Consider the following 21,534-nt stretch of genomic DNA (forward strand, 5'->3'; position numbering starts at 1 on the left):
CCCTCCTGATTCTTCTCCCCACTGCCCCCAGCTCATAGCTTCGTACCAACAATTTTCTTTAGCCATAGTTGTATTTGACTTTCTCCACCAACACTCTGTCCACACATTTCAGGATCACTGAGAAACACTAACGAGTACTTAAGTACTTTTCTTCCATCTCTCTACACACACAGTAATCTTTATCAAAATATTCACTCAGCTTCTGCTACGCTCGCGCTCTCCTCCCAGGAGGTTTGCAGCAAGGACATACTCAGCCATTATCCTCTCCCACGCTTGCCCACGCTCCTCCTTTAATGCTCCACAAAACGATAACATTTTCCAAAACAGAGGCTTGGTGAGAACTAGGAGACTGCTGACCATAAATTTTCCATCCCTTCTGCCCCCCACTCCTTGTGTCATGAACTGCACCCAGCATTTCCTTGAGATGTCATGTGCCAGATGATTTCTGCAAGTCTGCTCTCAGGGACCAAGTCTGCAGCCTCCAGACCCACAGGTGACCAGACAGTAGCATCAGGAGAAAAAAACAAGAGGAACATCAGGCTGATTTCATTCTCCCACTTCTAAACTTGAGGATGATCTAGACAGGAGCTATCTGTATTTAAATGAAAGGATTAATTGGCGCAGACACCCAACAGCTTTCCCCTCACTGAATTTCTTCTAAAACCAAAGCTGTCTATGCAAGACAGCACTGACAGAGCCAGCCTGTGCTCATCACAGCTTTATTTTTGGAGGAAGAAGCCCTCAGCTCTGCAATGCCACAATCTCACACATCCCTGAGAAACACCAGTCCCCTGTTTTCTACAGTGCAGCTGTCCCCAGAGATGCAGAGAGGTGGCAAAACAGTGTCACCCTACTTCAGGATGCCACAAGGACATTTCTAGCAATTCCAGTTCCCTTACAAGATGTACACACATCTTCCTTTGGTAAAGAAACTTGTCCAGTTTCTGACCCACTGGCCAGATCCAGTTTCTAAGGATAATTCATCCATTTGGCCCTCTGCCCAGGGAAGAGATCAGCTGTGAGCAGGGGTGAGTGTTTTGTCAGCTCTTACAGCGGGGTTGCCTCATCAGTCCCTTCAAATGACCAGAGTGACCCAACAGCAAGCCAGGGGCTGCCTGCACGTCCAGACTGCTGACAGGGGCTTGTGTGCCCTTTGGGCCCGTGCACTGACACACACTGCCACCACTTACATGGGAGAGAGACTGCATTCCCCATCCATGCCAGGAAGTAGGGCCCATCTTCAGCCAGAACAACAGAGTATCTTTTCATTCCTTACATCCCACTTTTAACTATCCAAACTTGCACGTGGCCATAATAAAAGTTAATCTGAGAATCATTGGCAACATACACTCTTCCTGAGATCTCATTTTTCTCCTGACAGTGCCACAGCTTCACTGATTTTATTAGAGTTGGTTCTGCTTCACACACGTAAGGGGAGAGACACGTCACTTATTTCATAAATTCATTTTGCCTAAAATGCAAGTACAGAATCTTGAAATGGTCCTTTATAATGAAAGCAGTGCTGGAAACATGGTTTCCAGAACACAACACAATCTCTGTACACGGTGTAATTACATCCTAGCGTTCTGCAGAATACCAGGGCAAGGCTTAAATGCTATTAATTGTAAGCAGTTTTGTTCCACAGGATGTTGTTTGCTGATAACTACTCAATTAGGGTTATTTTGCAATTAGTCTACTCACAGTAAATTTACTGCAACCAGAGTCATCTGTGGTGCAGCAAATTAAAATGCTGTCTGGGCTGCAAGTGCAGTGGCTCTTACATGCTCCTTAAACCGTGTAGAGCTCACCACAGTGATTCTGTCACACTAACAGATCAAACACACAGGAAAGCAGCAGCAGCCAATGCCATTTGGAATCCTGAAACCAGCAGAAAAAGATAAATCTGAGGTTCAATGATCTGTAGATCAAACCCAGTGAGTCCAAAAATGCACTGCCAAAACCTTAAAAGCTAAACAAACCACGCATTTATGTGTCACTGTGTGCACACATGCATATTGAGCAGATGAAATCCTCTATTTGCTTCGTTACAGCTCCCATGCTTTTAAAATTCTGTAGAGGATGCTTTCATTTCCATGCCTTGAAGAACAGCTCTGCTCCACCCCACAAGTATTTGGCATCTTAGTGGCTTATCCTCTCCCTTCCTGCAAACCACACCTCTTTCTGCTGAGTGCTTTGAAGCTGTCAGACCAAAACATTGTAGACATTCAGATTGCTATTACCTGTGTGTTATTCGGTAAGCAGAGCTCCAGAGCCCTTTTCTCTCAGTTTGAAAACCAACAGGTTGTGTTTTCTAAAATAAAATGGGAAATTTTCTTCCCAGCAGCCTCTAAGAAGCTGAAAGCACTTGCTTCAGTGTGCCAGAGCAGCATTATCAATAAGCAACCAGGGAGAAGGAAGTCTGATCTGCAAAAAACTCTTTCAGTGCTGATAAATGATTTTGAATGAGGGTAGCTTGATTATTTTCCTACTTTATTATAAGTTGGGTTTACCCCACAGGGATGAAGGTAGCGGAAAACCTGTTTTACTGAAAAACTAAGAAAAGACAACAGAAAAGCCCAGGGGAAATAAATCAGGATCACTTGAGCCTCTTTGCTTTCCAATGGACTTTTCATTTGTTAGAAATACATCTTAGAAAACACTTCTCAAAAAACCCTGCTGTGTACCTTTGATCTATCTAGTGCCACAGGTCTGGGTCAAGAATAAAGCCAGTTGGGTAATTAATAAGGATTAGGCCAGAGTCTGCCCTGGGGATATGGCAGCTGAGAGAGGCTGGCCCAGAGGAGGCCTGGTGCAGATACCACCTGGGACAGTGCCTGCAATGACTCCTGGACCTGGTGGCAGTGCCCAAGAAGGAATTGTGCTCTATGTCCATCCAGCAACCCTCCAAGGCAAGGGGTACAGAGCTGCAAACTGCCATGGTCCACATGGAAGGGAAAACCAGAGAACTTGGGGATGGAATCCAGCCACTGGGCCAGCAGCTGGGCTTTTTCCATCTCAGGAGGAGGACAGTAAGCAGAAATCACAACTTCAATACCATGTTGAAATGGGGAGTGGTGTAATTGCAGTTGCACTGCTGCCCATTGCTGTTGGGCAGGGTGCCAGTGGCCGTTCTGGGACTGTGCTCCTGCCCACAGTAACAGTGGATTCTGCGGGGGGTAACGTGGCACAGGTCAGGTCACTCGTGCTCTGTCCAAGGGGATTTTGTCTAGGTACAGAGTGATGGGTATTTCAGAGCCAAGAATTCTCTTTTAAACTTCTGCTTCTTCCCAGTACCTCTGCACCAGAGGAGGACCACGCATGATGACGGACAAAGAAGAGAGGCAGCTGCTGCACATCCACTGACAGCTTTGGTGAGCAGAAGACAGTCTGGCACACCAGGAGAATCGTTGTCTGTAGTCTGGCCTGTACAGGACTAGGCCAGACATGGCCCCAGCAAGGAAACATCTGCCACATTGTCCACAGGTTGCTGATCTCCTGAGAAGAAAGGAGCTCCCCAAAGGACGTCTGTCTCCCTTGTATCTTCTCCTCCACCTGCACAGGACTGGATGTGCTATTTCCTCATCTAACCTTGTGCTGAACCTACACTTCCCCTCTTACATTTGCTGAATGCGTTTTCCCCAGAACACACTTCTACGAAGGCCAACATTCCCTTGTGAGTGAAGGATTTGCAAGCTGCCCGTTGCCCTGATCTCAGCCGTGACTGGGTAAGGCTGCACCTAAAGCCTTTGACACCCATCTCCTGTGCCATAGCATTTGTGGCATGTTTTTAGGACCAGCTTGCAGGGAAATGCCAGCTCACCTGCTCTGCAAGTCAGGTAACTGGTGAAGGTGCCATGTCCTGTTCCACTGCTTCAGCAGCAATGCCCTCAGAGGGACTGCAGCCCTCACGGAAACAACACCTGCACGTCAGATTGGGAACACCACGCTCTTGGTTCTAACAATCCTTTCTCTTATCACTGAAGATCCTTATGATCAACTTCCTTTGCCTGCTGCTTCTGGAAACAATAAAATACCTAAAAAAGAAACGGCTTGTATGATCCTGTTCTCATTGATAACCACTGAAGTGAATGTATCACTTAACATTTATGACAATCCAGCTGGATGGAGTCCTGTCCATGATTGATAGCTACACTTAGCAACATCATGGTTTTGATCAGCTGAGACAAGATCCAAGGGGATTAAACACTGGATGACATCTCAATGGAAACCACAGCACTGGGAACACGTTTATATGCTGGGATAATGGATGAATGTGCTGCTCCAATGCATAAATATTTATACTTCACAATTTTGCTGGAAACAGACAGGAAACCTTTGTTCAAACCAAATGGAAGGGAACAACACTCACATGCTGAATACACAGACTCAGACCCCAGATGTCTGACTGTTGCTAAAAACCACCAGATCGCTTTTTTAAAACATAAAGTGCCAAGGCCTCTACCCACATCTCCCCCTACCAGCAATCCTAACAATGGGGTGTCTTACATCCTCAAAAGCTGATGTCCAGTACTTCACAAACACCTAACCAAGCTCAACTCCTCCCAAGGACCTCCAGAGTTAATGAAGTCACCTTTCATGAAGCACCTTTCAAAGGGTGCTTCATGAGGGATGGAGTCACTCTGGGAGTGAAGAACAGCAGTATTTATGTTCTACAGTGGGAGGAGAGATCTGGGACCACAACACACTGAAACTCAGACCATGTATCTTTATCAAGGGCTATAAAATTCAAGGGACCTACCAAGTTATACACATATAAGGCCTTCCAGTAGGCACTGGGTGCTTTCAGTTTTGGGGTTCCCCTCTGTCTGTCTTGACAGCTCTGTATTCAAACATTTGGGAAATGACTTCAGGGTCTGGATCTCCTCCGTAGGTTTGATGACCCCGTCTCCTCGTGCACTGGTGCTTCCTGCATGAGCGACTCGTGCCCCATGCCAAACACTGCTGCACTGCCACTTCCCCACAGCAAAGCTCCCCAATCTGCCCCAGAGCAACCTCGTATGGAACACAGGATGTCCAGAGCTTCTGCCAAGGAAATCTGGCAGTTGAAGTGCTTAACTTCAGCTGTCAGCATGGGCAGGAGGAAATAACCTTGAGGCAAAGAAAAGTCAACATTTTCCAGGTGTATCCATCTGGCTAGGTTAACATGTCTCTCAATTATTCTTTTTAAACAAGTGTCACCACTCAAAAAACTAAATTAAACTCTAGCTTTAGAAAACCTAAAAATTTTAGACACAGTCCTTTTACACCTAATTTTTTAAATGTGGTATATATCCATACCACATGAATTTTTTTATAAATATATCATATTTAGACAATTTCTTCATTTTTCTAGTCCTATTTTGTAGCACTCAGTTTTCCTAAGAATTTTGCTATGACATTACAATGGAAGCATTTATACCAATGTGCAGTGTACATACATGCTGAAAGGCTTCAAGTGTAAAGTGTTCTAAGACCACACTGTTATCCTGACGGCAGGGCATAAGAGAAATCCTGTATTTAAAAAAGAAGCCATAAATATTTCTTGAGAAACCTGTTTTTAAGGACGGCAGTTGTTTAAAACTTCTGGAAACTCACCCTGCATCCCTGGGAGACAGATTGCCAAGCAGGGCATGGAATCAGAGGTGTGTACAAAATTGCACAGCTGCAGTGTCTGCCCACACTAACGGCACTACACCTTCCAGCTCAGGCCAGGATACCCCTTGCATATTTGTGTATGGGATCCACTTACCTACACAAGATTTACAGCACTGATCCCATTACTAAGACACGTCCCTGATCCCAAAAGTGTAGGACAGTGTCTGCAAGGTGCTGACCTCCCTCAGCTTTCTCACAGAGCGGAGCTGACTGCCCTGCCCTGAGGGAAGAAGGGGGAAGGAGAGGGAAGGAATAGCAAGGACATGCTTATCACAGTGGATTCCACCAGTGGCACCTCAGCAGTGCCCAGCAGTACTCGCTGATGCTCATCCTGTCACTGATGTCTGCTTCTGCTCAGTCATTAACTCTCTACTGTTCTCTTATCTTCCCTCCAACTTGTGCTGCCTTTACTGTCCCTCTTCCCTTCTTCCCACTGAACACCATGTCTTCTGCCTGCTCCACTAATTCTTTGTTCCCAGTGCCTGCCCACCCAGCTTAACAATTTGGAGTATTACCATGATAAGAAAGGGAGAAAAAACACCAAAAGAGACATGGTAAAAAACCAAAACAAAGCAGTCACAGATGCGCTGGGGTGGGGAATGGGGGTGCTCAGACTATTCATCCTGGCAAGATGCACCCTCTCTAAATTAAAAGCCTATGAATCTTGTTACAGGGAGATGTGCTTTTTTAGATACATTCTCTGGGGCAGCTCCTCTTTTTCACTGTCTGTACAGGAAATTTAACCTCCTAATCTCAGTAACAGCAAGACTATCCTTCTCTCTACCACACTGAAATCACCCTAACCACTGCTTTGTGATGATGCAGCAAACAAGCCATTAGAGGATGTTCTCAATGAAAGGAACTAAACACCCCCTGGTTCCCATGGATCCCCATGTTTATTCTACAGTCTCAAAGCAAGACCCATTCCCTAGTTTATAAATTCCCTCTGCACTTTCAGCTTGGACAAAGACATGGCATATCCTTCTGTGCAGGGGCTGGAAGTGCCAGTTACAGGGTGGGGACTCTGGGCTGTTGTGTAAACAAATGCTGCTGTGGGTAACGCTGCTCCTTGATCGATAACCACTTTGATCAACTGATCAATGCTACTTTTTTTTTAAAGGCACTTTACAGAGAGTTTACAGCTGGATGAATGGTGGCACATGAAGCACTCTTTGAAAAGTAGAAAAAGGTCAGCTTGGACATGCAAGCTGACAGCAAGCTGAGAGGTAACTCGTGATCTGAGGACATGGAGACACCAAAACAACAAATCAAAGCTTGGCTTAGGCCAGCAGAGGTAACTGACTCTCCAGCAGTGATTTTAAAAATAACTTTTGCTGATTCAAGAACATTAAAAATAGAAGTCAGCCACAAAATTGGATTTTCCCTGTGCTTTTGGAATTTTTTTTACTATACTTCTGATTATTACCTGGCTTATCAAAATGCTTAGGACTCCACTGTGACAGGAAAATAGCCATACGGCCATAACAGCAGTGCCACTCATCTATTGGTTAGCATAAAGCTCCAAAATTCACACTGGCTGTTCTCTGACTACCAAAAGCACACAACTCCTGCACAGCATAACAAGACTTTGACTACACTTCTCAGTGTCTATAGATTCAGAACTGAAAGAGCAGGAGTAGCATCTGAATACCTAGATCACATTGTGCAATAAAAATCTGGTGGAAGTGAATTCTACAGGAACCCACCAAGGATCTTGAGACATCCGTATAATTCCCTGTTAAAAGCACCCTCAAAGCCTCCCTTGTTTTCCCAGACTGAGTCCGTTACACATTCCTGCAGTAAAGCCGTTTTTGCCATCAGAAGGGCCATTCCAACTGCACAGAATGCTTCCCCCAACACAGCTGTCATTTCTCCTTCTCCATCTCCCAACTTACCCTCCAGGGCACAGAAACGCGTCACCTGCTCCGGCATCAGCTTCCCGAGCTTGTGCTGGCAGTAGGCGTCGGCGATCTCCTGGCGACACTGCTTGGACTTGGCCCGGGACACGGCTGACACGGCCTCCTTGCCCGTCACCTCACACCGGGCTGGTTGGTCGTATTTCAGCTCGGGGGAACTGTTCTCCACTTTTTTTAAAAGATGCTGTTTGGGAGACCTGTCAATCTCCTTCAGATTGTTGCTGACGCTGCTGTTTTTCCCAGGGTGATCACTGACCTGCACCGCCTCGTTGGAGTTCTTCCCCAGCAGCAAGTTCTCCTTCATCTTCTCCTCTTCCAGTTTCTTTCTCAAGTGCTCCTTTTGTTTGCTAAGGGGTTTTTTCACCAGCTCAGACTGGTGTTTTTGCCTCTGAGTCCTGGGAGCAAAGTTACTGTTATCAATAGTTTCAAAGTCCTTGGGGACCGAATTTTCATTATTGCTGTCTGTTCGCATTTTCTCTTTCGGTCGGTGGGAAAAATAGCCGTCCTACAAATGGGGAGAAAAATTACACTCATCTTACTGAAACAGCCACATCCCATGCATTACGAGCATTTCTTACACGAAAACATAGATCAATTACAATCCAACACACTGCAGAAAATCCCTGTGTTGGGGCTCACAGCAGCAGAAGCTGAGAGGCCTCTGGGGTCACCTGCACTGGCATCTCTTGCTCACTGGGCCACAGTCCAAACCCTATCTCAGATGGAGCAGGGAGGTTTTACACAGGTTTGTGAGCAGTGATTAACCAGACACTTCACCCTGACACCATTAAATATCCATGAGAAAACAGTCACAGGTTTCAAGGGAGCAAAGGCAGGTCCTTCAATGCTTTCCTCCACTCCTTGTGATTAACAATCACAGTTTGGTATCCCAGAACTGCTTCGTTGCTCTGCAGAAAGCAGCACCTGACTACAGCCTGAGCTTGTTTTTTGTTTTGTTTTTTTTAGTTTCCACACATTTGAACCCTCCCTGGGAGGGTCAGAGCCAGGCTCTGGTGTCAGCTCTTAACCACCACGTTCCTCCTCTTGATGCTCTTAGATAAATACACAGCCCATAACGTTGTAACATTCAAAACCTATCATATAAAGGAAAAGGAACAGACCATGTAAAATATTTGTCTGCATCAGGGGTGGGTGAGGTTGAGCTGCCTTTGCTCCAACGGTGGAAACTTGTGGGGGACACAATTTTTAGACCCATGGACACGGAAATATCTGTTTGCAGAAGTGATCAGTAGCAGATAAATTCGATGATGAATTGTTATTAAAACGTCTGAAGACAGGAGTAAAAATACTGATAGACTTTTTGAGTCTGTCCTGTTTCCTTTCCCCTGGTGGAACACCTAACCAAAAATCAGAGGCTGGGAAATGACAGCTTCACTAATGATGACTGATGGGAGCATCTTTTAGCACCTATCAACCACATTTTGTATTCAAAACTTTTTATCAGCATGAGCTAATTGTTTCTCACACCTCTTCTGGGAGGAAGCATTTAACAGTCAGGGTTTGTAGAGAAAGGAGAGGGAGATAATGACTTATCCCAGGCCATGCAGGGAGTCAGTATCAGTTTGACCTCTACAGCTCAGCAATGAGAAATGTTTGAATAGTTTATTCATTAGAAGAGGTTGTTTAGTGAGTGAATAGAGTGATTCTCTCTCCATGAAAATGTCTAGTTTGCACCTAGCTCTAGCTGTCTGGCACAGAGGAATGCAAAGGAGTTTAAAAAAAAACCCACACCAGACAACAACTCACAAACCAAAATCCAAACATTTTTCAAACAAACAAAATATTTTTAGTTTGGGAAGAAATATTTTTTTTTAAAATAAAATTCTAACGTTTAAGGGCAAGCACGAAAGCAGTTTCTTCTCTCAGTCTTACTTATTTAGGGAAAAGAAAAGAGTAGCATTTTGTAGAAACACAGGGTCATTTAAGTAGAAAAACAATCAGAGCTCGACCAATCACTCCATGCCCTTGCAAGAAGTCCCTCTCCAGCTCTCTTGTAGCTGCTTTAGGAACTGGAAGATGCTATAAAGAAACCTCTGGAGACTTTATAGGACCATTTTTCCAAGATGAAGTGTGACACTGTGGATGGCACAGAGCACAGGCCTAAGAGAAGGATTTCCACAAGCAGAAATGTTCTGTCCTAACTTTATCTGGTTCTCAGAAGATACAAGGAGAGGTTAACTGCTGAGTGCTCAAAGGCAAGAGCCCTGGCAGGGAAGTTTTAATGACTGTGGGGCCTCTTCTGAGTGTGTGCAAGCTGCAGTTCAGCAATAACAAGCAAATACTCCAAAACTGGGAAAGAACAGTCTGTACCCAGGAGTGTGCATGAGATCACTGCCAATTACATACTGATTGCCATTGATGCTAAAAATAATACTATAATATTAATGCAAAAAGACCATAAAATGGCTCTGAGCTTAAAATGTTATGAGAGAATTTGAGTTCAGCTCCAAATTCTGCTTCCTGTTGAACACACAGATTTAAATTCTCCAAACTCTCCCTCTGGTGTGTTGTACTAAAGTTTGTCAGACACAACATATGCTCTTTGGTGTATTAGCTGCTGTATCTGCAGAGAGTCGGGGTCTGGGGCTTAAGTACTCTGAGCCTGATGGAATTCGAAGTCCCATCTATCTCAGGAGGGAAAGCCTGGGTTTCTGCAGAGACTTTGCAGTCTACTGAGGAAACCATAGAATAAATCGCTGCTGTCACCTACTACAGCCCCAACAGCAGCTGCTGCTGCTCGCTGTACCTGGCACAAATACAGAGAATTTGGAAGAACTTCACAGCTGTCTGTAATGACAAATGGATTTTAATGACAGCCTGTTAACACTCTCAGAGGCTTCTGCAAGCACAACCCACAGCAGTTCAGCCAGACCCCAGCAGGTTCACACACCTGCAGACTGCCTCTCCTCATGTGTTTCACTTGCATCTGTCACCTCTGCTTGCATCCAAGCCAAGCATGTTCAAGCATAAACACACATTTGGGGTTGCCCAGGTCACAACTCTCCTGTAATCTTTCAGGTACAGTTCTGTATCCTGCGTGCCAAAGGCAGGAGGTTAAAGACTATGGCTCCAAAATTCCAACAAGGCAGCCCTTTCTCAGTGGGGTGTCCACTGCAGGATACACCACACAGCCATGAGGTACAATTCACAGAGTTTCCCACTGCCCCTGAAGGAGCCCCTCTGCCACCAGCCTGCACCAGGCAATGTGACTGGTAATTTTTACAATACACAAAAAGCCAGCACTAGACCAATTTCAAATCTGCTTTCAGAGAGAGAACCTAATGCGCATTTGAATCAGCAGAGACCCAAACATCAGCAGAGTGGGGTGCACCAGCTCTGCAGACAGCAAGGGCACACAGGCTGTGGCTGAGGGATGCAGCTCGAGGCACCAAAGCCAAGGGAGAGCCCACACCGTGCAGGCAGGGACTGCTCCAGCATCACCTGCCCCACACCTGCGGAGGCACAGGGCTGCTGAAGGCTCCTGTTGGAAAGGCTTTGTAGGGAACCTTAAAGAAAACCCTAATCAGTTCTCAAAGGCACACAATAGGAGCTTGCATTCACCTGCCAGAGGTGCTCACTGCGTTGTGCAGAGCACTTCCTCCTGACCATAAGACAATGCTCCCTTCTCAGGACAAGTTACTCATTGTACGATTTCTTTATCAACAAAGTCCTATAAATACTACACAGATGGATGGACCATGTGCCACCAAGCCCTGAATGGCAAATATTCACAGTTACAGTTTATCTGACAACTCATTTTCTCCCCAGCATGGAAGGATTTGCTGTCTTTTTGTACTGAGAACATTTTCTCATATTCTTCCTCTGGCAAAGCTTGGTACCTCAAAGACACAGCAAAACAAACCAGAAATATGCATATGCACACACAGAGCAACAACAAAACACACAGGTCTTCCTCTAAATACAAAGTACTGGACATGCTGGCCTTGAGGACCAGTTATAAATCAAACATCTGTACTATGAAAACTACATATTTTTCCTCCTTTCACATAGTAAAGCACATAATTATTGACCTCATGTGAAAATATGCAATGCCTGGGCAGTCATGCAGGATCACACACAGCTGAGGCCCCCAGAGCTGGGACAGGCACTCGCTGGGTGAGCTGTTCAGGATCCAGCTAACAGCTCCCAGAGGTGGGGAATAGCTGCAAAATCTGTATCACATGTCAAAGCCTCAGAGACCTGGTCAGCTTTCACAGGACCATCTATTTTACCTGTCCTGTGACCGAGAAGAATTTAAACAGAACTATGAAAAGATAATTAAAACAAGTTTCTGTTCAATATTAATCACAGCTGTGACATATTATTTTGTAGTGCTTGTTAATTATTCCAATAATGACACCTTCTAATTGCCAGAGGAGTCAGAGGATGGCATCTCAACAATTAAATGTTTTTTTTCTGCTCTTATGTTTGTGCATTTGAGGGCTGTTTCTTAGTTGAAATCAAAACCTTTTGCCTCCAGAACTACAAACTTTATGCTGTGGTCACCCCATTGTCTCCTGTCCTACCACACTCACATCTTTCAAACTGTAAAACCACCACTGCTCTGCTTGAAGCCCTTGTGCAGCCACATGGATGCAGAGCAGACATCCCATTGTGCCATCAAAACAAAGAAGAAATTGGGAACTTTAATTGAAGATGTGGTTGATGTGCCATGAGACCCTTGGAAAATGAGTATGTTTGGCAGGTTTGAACAAAAATGTGGCCAAAGACAGCAGATGGAGGAAAGGCAGCAGATGTTAATGTAGTTATATATTTCCATATGTTTTTCTGTTTTGCTGTAATAACTACATTGTACTTCTAATTGTCACTGGCTGAAGACTTGGGAGAAACATTTTGTGAGGAATATATTACTTATGCCTCTCATTAGAGAGGGAGATGCAAAAGGTGAAAATAGGTTTATTGACTTGCAAAGTAGCAACGATAAAAGATGTAATTGCTTCAAACACAGTGCTTTCTGTTACGTAAAAGGAAAATGAAACAAAGCAATCATTTGGGTTTAAAAGGGGATTCTGATGCTTGAAAAAGCATGAGTCCTTCAGGTTCAGCACTAACAGATACAGGCACAGCCAGCCCAAAACTATTGCAACACCTGGCATTTCAAAATGCAGAGTAACAGATGGACCACCACCAAGTGCACAGGGGACCCCTCAGTGGAACATCTGCATTGGGAAGTGATTGTCTGGAGGATTATTTTCCCCTTCCTTTCCAAAATCGTTACCATCCATTTTCATTTTTCCTTAACATCAATTTCAGCAGTGTGATCCAAAACACTAGAAACAACATCATGAAAACATCATTAATAGAAGTTGCTTTTATCCCTTTTGACATATATACATTAAGGGAAGATGTTCTGGTTTGAAATCGAATTAAAACAGCTTCAAAACTTTGGCTGCTCTCCTCAAAAGAGTTTTTCTGTTTTTTACTAACATATGACTTACTTTGAGAGTGATTTAGATTAGGGAGTAAAATAATATTGCATCCCTCAAGAGACCAAACAGCTTTTCACATTTGTTCCAGCTTAGCACAGTAGCTGTACAAAAAGCCATATTGTATCAACAGTAATTTCAGATGGTCATCCAGTTATTAAAAAGTTTGGAATACTGCTAGAGGGAGCTGTGAAAGAACATATCCATAGTGCTTCCAAAACTGACCGCTTTGTTTTCTGCTAGTTTAAACTTCTCGGGAAAGTTTGGACTTTGACAGCACAGACCAGTCAAATTCATTCAATCCGTAACAGAACTTGATTTATAACCAGGAACTGCCCCCACTTCACACATTTTGTTCCCTTTCAGAGGGCGCTGGATCTCATTAAGACTCCAGACCGGGCACAAGCCCTTCTTTTGGCACAGGTCCCTCCCGGTGCCACTGACCAACAGGAAGAGCAGCACTCCCTGAGAGAGTGGAAGTTCTTTTGCCTGCATACACACACAGTTTAACAGTTCCCACCTCTGCTCTGCAGCAGCTTTAGCTCTGCCTGGGTGTGGACCGTGGAACCCACCCCGTGATACAACACACTGCTCAGCTCCCAGGCAAACAAGCCCTCAAAAGACTGCTCACTTGAGCATCTGTCCTGGAACAATAACCACTCTTATTAAGCCTCCTGGATCCACATCAGCATAACCACATCTTCAAACAGAATTCACCGCAAAGCTAGGAAAGAGATGGAGGAGGACTGGCCTGACAGTGCAAAATGCAGCTTCTGAGGAAGCTCAGGAAAACCCTGGAGGTTTATTTTCCTACAGCTTCTCTCCAAGAGAAGGTGGATCTTACAGTCCTTCCAACACAGAGCTCAGACATGAAGGAGCTTACAAGGAAGTCAGCCTTCTCTCAAGGGAAAGGTATTTAAGTGACTTTTTATAATAATGTCTATACTTTGCGATCCTTGAACAGGACCCTCAGTGAGGCAAAGACGTGATAGAGCAGCAGCAGACACTAATTAATGCCCCACAGCTTATTAACGGGAGTTCAGCAGGTAAGGTCAAGAACTGATAAATCTACATGGTTGTTTTTCCTGGTGGCTATTCCGATACTGAAAGGAAAATGTGAGATGTTCTGTGTTTTTATTTCTCACCAAATTGTACTGCTTCATTATTTGGCAAAGGTGCCCCAAAGAGATGTTATGTAAATAAATAACACAAATTAAGAATGGAGTAAAGCTTAATCATTTGCATGTTTAAAATACAGACACAACAACCACACTGAATACCCATTACCAGCCAACCCTTCATTTTTATTTTTTTACCTTCCCCTCTCAATGGCCAACCCCATCAAAAAATAACATGGTTAATCTGAACTGAATTCCCCTCCTTTCATCTCTATTTCTTTCATCCAGAATTCAGCCAATATAGATTTTATATCTTTCAGAGCAGTAGTAAACACTTGAAATTGTTTCCTGGTGACTTGTTATTAACTAGATTCCAGCTAAACTCATCAGGAGGCCTATTCTAACTCCAATCTAAACAATCTTGAGCAGCCCAGGGTGAATTGCTGAGACACACAATAGATCTCTGGCAGCTATAGAAATTAAACATAATCAAAATATGGATGGTAGAAACCAAAGACACCCTCACATACAAATGGAAACACCCCTGTAAAATACAGTCAGTTTAGCAGAAACGTATTCAGCCTTAATTAGGTAGAAAATCTATTTAGATGAATATAATGCAAAGAATAATAATGAACTTCAGGATTACATTTTGTAACTTGGAGGGAAAAAACAACACAAATAAACGGGAAGTAATTGGACCTTATTCAATAGTCTCAGACTATCAGCTCCAACAACTATAATCATTAAAGGCCCTGCAGTGATCTTCTACTGATAAATGTTGTTGAATCAGAATTACAATACAACAAGCATGAAGAGCAAAGCCTATTAATATGAGCAACACTGAAAGAAACGGATTCATTCACATCCATTTTCCCCAGCATCACAAGGAGTCTTTGAACCAAGCACACAGAAATGAAAGGACTCCGTGTTTCCTCTTGCTTTGGGCGAGACTGAAATATTAACACTCCCACACACGTGCTTACTGCAGGGGCACTGCAGACGAGCAGCAGCCACCCGCTGCTGCATTGGTGGGTGTGCTACACACTGGCTCGTGTCTTCACAGAAAGTTCTTCTGCAGGACCAGTAGTTACATTCATAAAATAAAAACTGAAAAAGCCAGGGGATTACTATGGGCTCTGCCACCTACTTCCTTAGCTACCCTGCCAGCAGTTCAGCCTTCCTGAAAATTCAGCCTGGGACGCGGCACCACACCGGCAAGGGTGGTGTATGTGGTACTGCATTCTCAGTTCTTGCAAATTCATTCAGAGCTATACAAAGGAACAGTTTTAACAACATGATGAGAGATGAGAGTGCTGGAGTTAAAAGATAGAGCAAAATAAAAATTTCTGATACCAAAAACGATGCACCTTTAAGTTCCAAAACTTGTCATTTTACTGGCTTCAGCAAAGATCATGAAGAATATGTGCATTAGGAAAAGACATCAAAAAGTTTTCTAGGAAACTGCCCTCCTCTCTTACTTGCATAGATACTCATTTTGGAGACCAAACCCTTTTTCCGTACCGTACTAAACATACTGACTACATCTGAGCCAAACACCAGACTGTACAGTGCCCAACTTTCTTCAGCCCCAGAGCAGCTTTCCTCTCATGCTGTAAGCACAGTGCTGTCAAAGCAGTTATTTGTAACCACACTGCATTTAACAACGGTTGTATTTCCACAACTCCTCACTTACAGTTGTCAGAAACAAGGACTCCCTCCACACACAGGCAGTGATCATATCCCAGCATATCCAGCAGAACCAGATGAACAGCACAGCATAATGTTAACTTAGTCACTGCTCATAGACTATGCCACGCAGAAAAATCAAATCACAATATACTCCATTGTTTTAATGAACATCATTATGTTAGAGCAGAAAAAAATGGAAGGCAGAGAAACAGTGATGAAAAATGGGGCCTATCAAGAAATTCTTGCTTGTGTCTTCCTCATACCTTGCTATTCTAAACCAGAAAAATAATGTAAAGTGAGCTGGAAACTTTAAATCTGCATCTACAAATAGATAATGTGGGAATTTAACCAGATGTATCAGAGATTTTGGTAAGTTGCCTTCTATAGCATCAGCACTGGTCAAAAACATGCTGTGAGGGATTATACCAGTGGCAATACTCAGCAGTGGCACTATTTCCACTTAATTGGAATTAAATGGGCAGTGGAAGGATGATTGCAGGATGAGATTACTACCTTTGGCTTTCTAAACAGTTGCCCTTTGGATTTTTTTCTTGATTTTGCAGCACTCATCAAGTCACACCAAGCACTGTGATAGGGTGAAAGGCAAAGACACATTTCAGTTCCAGGGACAAGCTCTCAGTGACTCCACACATTCAGTGGTGCTTTCTCTCATGGAGTCAATGGGAAATTCAATCACAGGTTTCCCTCTCTGTTTTTATATCTCAAACCTGGTGTGCAGGACAGGATTTAGTCTTTTATACACAGGAGAGTTCTCTTTTACAAGCATATTTAATAACCTACAGCCACCTTGCTGCACATACTACTACTGTAATGCACTGTAATTCTTTAGAAAGAAACTGTTTTGAGAATTTTCTGATTGCTGGAACACAGTTTCATTTGCAAAGACAGCACAATGATAGCTCACACATCACGCTATGTGTATCTTTCAAAACATGTATTTCTCATTAGTAATTTTACTATGCCAACCATTCCAAATATCAAAGTGACACCTGACAATTATAATGCTAGATGTTCAACAACATCATAATAACGCTTCAGCAGAGTGATATTTGCAAGGGTTTGAAAGGAAGAAAATCTCTGCCTAAGATCTCGCGTAGGATGCATAAACTGCAGGGATGAGGGCACTGCCAGAAATCAGCCTAAGGGAACTGTTGGTATCACAGATTCAAAGCTAACACCTTCTAATCCATGGCTTGTAAGGACGGATATATCCACATGAAGCAATACAAAGGAGACTCTGTGCCCCCTTAGTAACGGGGGCAGATTAAGTACTGTCATTTTGCAGGCTTTGGCCCTTTGGTTGGTGCTTTTTATATATCCAAGAGAAAAGACTTTCAGTATCCTCTTTTGCCTGATGAACTACTCTCTCTCAGTGACACGATGCTGCTGCGAAAGACGCAAATCCAGCAAGTGCCCACACCCCGGGTCCTTGTGCCCAGCTGCCGGCAGCATCACTTCCCACGGCAGCAGCCCGGAAACCCCACGGACGCCTCAACACTTCCCTGGAAAAGCCCCGTGTGGGGACAGGCGGCACTCCATTCCCTCTCTGAGAGCGGGATGTGCCGGGAGAAGCGGCCGGGAAAGATGCGGAAAGGCGGCCTTGGGCCAGCGCCCCGCCGGGCCAGCGCCGTTCGCTGGAGCTGCCCGAACAGCAGTGCAGCCCTGGAACAGCAGTGCAGCCCTGGAACAGCAGTGCAGCCCCAAACAGCAGTGCAGCCCTGGAACAGCAGTGCAGCCCTGGAACAGCAGTGCAGCCCTGGAACAGCAGTGCAGCCCCGAGCAGCAGTGCAGCCCCAAACAGCAGTGCAGCCCTGGAACAGGAATGCAGCCCTGGAACAGCAGTGCAGCTCTGGAACAGCAATGCAGCCCTGGAACAGCAATGCAGCCCTGGAACAGCAGTGCAGCCCCGAACAGCAGTGCAGCCCTGGAACAGCAGTGCAGCTCTGGAACAGCAGTGCAGCCCTGGAACAGCAATGCAGCCCCAAACAGCAGTGCAGCCCCAAACAGCAGTGCAGCCCTGGAACAGCAGTGCAGCCCTGGAACAGCAATGCAGCTCTGGAACAGCAGTGCAGCTCTGGAACAGCAGTGCAGCCCTGGAACAGCAGTGCAGCCCCAAACAGCAGTGCAGCCCTGGAACAGCAGTGCAGCCCTGGAACAGCAATGCAGCTCTGGAACAGCAGTGCAGCCCTGGAACAGCAATGCAGCCCTGGAACAGCAGTGCAGCCCTGGAACAGCAATGCAGCCCTGGAACAGCAATGCAGCCCTGGAACAGCAGTGCAGCCCCAAACAGCAATGCAGCCCTGGAACAGCAGTGCAGCCCTGGAACAGCAGTGCAGCCCCAAACAGCAATGCAGCCCTGGAACAGCAGTGCAGCCCTGGAACAGCAGTGCAGCCCCAAACAGCAGTGCAGCCCTGGAACAGCAGTGCAGCCCTGGAACAGCAGTGCAGCCCCAAACAGCAGTGCAGCCCTGGAACAGCAATGCAGCCCTGGAACAGCAGTGCAGCCCCGAGCAGCAATGCAGCCCTGGAACAGCAATGCAGCCCCGAACAGCAATGCAGCTCTGGAACAGCAGTGCAGCCCTGGAACAGCAGTGCAGCCCTGGAACAGCAATGCAGCCCCGAGCAGCAGTGCAGCCCCGAACAGCAATGCAGCTCTGGAACAGCAATGCAGCCCCGAGCAGCAATGCAGTCCTGGAACAGCAATGCAGCCCCGAACAGCAATGCAGCCCCGAGCAGCAATGCAGTCCTGGAACAGCAATGCAGCCCCAAACAGCAATGCAGCTCTGGAACAGCAGTGCAGCCCTGGAACAGCAGTGCAGCCCCGAACAGCAGTGCAGCCCCAAGCAGCAGTGCAGCCCTGGAACAGCAGTGCAGCCCTGGAACAGCAGTGCAGCCCTGGAACAGCAGTGCAGCTCTGGAACATCAATGCAGCCCTGGAACAGCAATGCAGCCCCGAACAGCAGTGCAGCCCCAAGCAGCAGTGCAGCAGTGCAGCGAGCTGCACGGCACACAGGACGGAGGGAAAGCCCTGGGGCACAGAGGGAACACAGAGCCCGAGATGAGCGCTCCCAGCAGGTTCCGCACGCGAACCCAGCGAGCTCCAGGCGGGCGGCACCGCCGGACACGGGCAGCGACCGTCGCCAGCGCACCTCGGAGTGCGGCCCTTTCTTACTCCTTATTAGCTTGAAATTATGTAAGCCGAGCAGATCTGAAGAAATCTGATGCAAGCCGAAGCCTGCTGTAAATCCGCATGCGAAAGGATGCATTTCGCAGGCGGTGAAAGCCGAGAACGAGCTGTCGTCTTCACTTAGTTTAATTCCTGTGTGCCCTTTTGAGCAGCACAAGCCTTCATCAAGAAGAAACAACGAGCGTCTCTGTCTATGCCCCAGATTCTCAGTTTATGCCCAAATAAATTTTACATTCTTCTGAAAGTAAAGGCTTTGAATGACTGTTAAAATGTACATGGGCTATTATTGGCTCCTCGAATTGCTCAAGGAACTTTAAAAAGACCAGACTTAGGAATCTATTAGGCAACATTTTCTCTTTGCGTTGAAATCTCCAAGATAATGAATGTCTTGGAAAGAGCAACAAGATTGTTATCATCCTTAACTCTTTGGCCGAAGGCATGAGCTGGGCTGCTTCCAGTAAACAAGTGGTTCGTGTTAATTTTATAGACGTGATTAAAATAAGTAAAGAGGCACTTGGATTATTTTTTCCTTTGCAGTTAGTGAATAAATGTGGACTAGTTGGCCAAAAGTCCCCACTGACACAGAATATTGCTGCAAGACAGTAGTGGTTGGAAAAACCCCTGTTCATCTTATCTGCCATCAATTGTCCACAGAGAGAGGGAATGACAATTGCATTGTTACACAACATCCATAAATACAAATTCCTCTTCTCTACAGTCAACAAGACTGTTCCCACGAATAAGGGTATTACTTCTGTGCTGGCTTTACAGATAAGGTGGAATTCTGGCAGTGCCCACCCAGAAGTCAATGGACAGGAGAAAGTCTTTCACTCCTGGCGAGCCACATCAGCCCCCCACGGATCCAGCACGTTCCAGCACAGTCCTGCTCACAAAACACACAACAGCATTCCTTGTGGGCAGGGACTGAACTCACAGCAAATCTAGGTGATGAGCTACAGTTGCTTGCAATGCTAATTATTCTATGCAATGCCCATATTCTAATGCAATCTCCTATAAAGAAACTATTCCTTTTTACAATATAATTCCATTTATGTTGTGAACTGGTTGGCAATGAAATTTCTGAAGCTCTAAACACATCTACTTTGAAAATTGTCTCCAAGTATGTACGAAGCAACAGGCTGCTGAGCAAGGAACAAAAAAAGGACAATATTGCTTGGGGCAGGAAAGTAAATTTACTTTCACTGCTGTTCCAGGCATTTGGAGGGGCAGAGCAGGGGAGAATGGTGAAATAAAGAATATCCAACACCAGAAAAAAACATGCATTAAATACATGCATGAATATAAAAATAGAGTCTGAGCAAGGAAATGGCCTCCCCACTGCACTTAAGAGTAAAACTGCAGATACACAGCTCAGGGCACAGGAAAAGGGCAGAGCCAAGAGTGCAAACTGAAAGGCAACTATCTGACATGGAAAACGTAACTGACAAGTATTTGTAGGAAATTGTTTAATACCAGCCCTCTTGACTGTCAGCCTGACGTTCATTAAGTGCAAAGAAAAAGTCTTTAAAAAGCAGCATTTAATTACTCATGGAATGTTTTAATTGCTATCACAAAGCAGTTGTTTTTAATTACAGATCACATTAATACAAATATGATCTGATCCTGATCATTAGGATTAATTGTAGTGATCTCGTTCACCAACAATAGTATCTTTGTATTTGAAGTAAAATGTCAGTAAAAAGCCATGGGAACTTCATCATTAATGTGCAAGCAGTGTAATCTTAATTTCCTCCTGCAGATACTGAACTGAGACCAATCATGCAAGATTTTCCAGTATGTAAAATAACTGTCACTATTCATTACAAAGAATATGAAGCAAAAGGAACACTGAAATAACAAGGCTAAAACAATTTTCCAGATTTAGAAAAATCCATGCCACACTTTTTCTAAGAGCATTTTTTCAAGGGCTAAATTTTTCCAGGAATCCTGAAAACAAGATGTAATGTTCCCTTGTTCAGAGTTCAGTTCTGGGTTGGTAAGTAAGCCCATGGTAGGCTGACTATTCAACCTACCTCTCATGCAGATGATGGTACAACCTCAAGTGTATGGCAGGTATTGTTTACTTAAGGAAAACTGACTGACTGAAGATCAGTGGAATTTCCAGCAGTTAAAGATTTTAGTTCTTGGTAGTAAAAAAATGATCAAGCAGACTTAATGACAAAATGTACAAAGGCCAGAGTAATGCATGGCTCAGAAAAGGGAATTACAGGGGAAGAAACCCAATCTTCAATAATAACTTATGTCAAGCAAGTGCAGACTGTGACATCAGCACACATGGATGTGAAAGTAGACAGTCAGCTTTCAGAAATGTTAAACAAAGGGCCCAGACCTCCAGGACCCTGAGCATTTTACAAAAATTGGAAGAGAAGTAAGGAAAACAGAGCAGCTTTCTAAAAGATAAGTGTAAATGTATAGGTAGCAGAAGTTTTACACATTACTCAGGACATATATGGTAT

At 44.9% G+C, this 21,534-nt stretch overlaps 1 protein-coding gene across 2 annotated transcripts in view; it reads right to left on the bottom strand.

The window, feature by feature from the left end:
* Nucleotides 1-21,534, bottom strand: part of XYLT1 (xylosyltransferase 1) — a 169,439-nt gene that overhangs the window by 82,543 nt on the left and 65,362 nt on the right. For both annotated transcript variants that reach the window (XM_069029691.1, XM_069029692.1), the window contains one exon: nucleotides 7,551-8,076. In XM_069029691.1, coding sequence (XP_068885792.1) covers nucleotides 7,551-8,076 — 526 coding nt within the window. The remainder of the gene's footprint in view (nucleotides 1-7,550; nucleotides 8,077-21,534) is intronic.

This window comes from Aphelocoma coerulescens, chromosome 14, assembly GCF_041296385.1.
Source record: "Aphelocoma coerulescens isolate FSJ_1873_10779 chromosome 14, UR_Acoe_1.0, whole genome shotgun sequence".
NCBI lineage: Eukaryota > Metazoa > Chordata > Aves > Passeriformes > Corvidae > Aphelocoma > Aphelocoma coerulescens.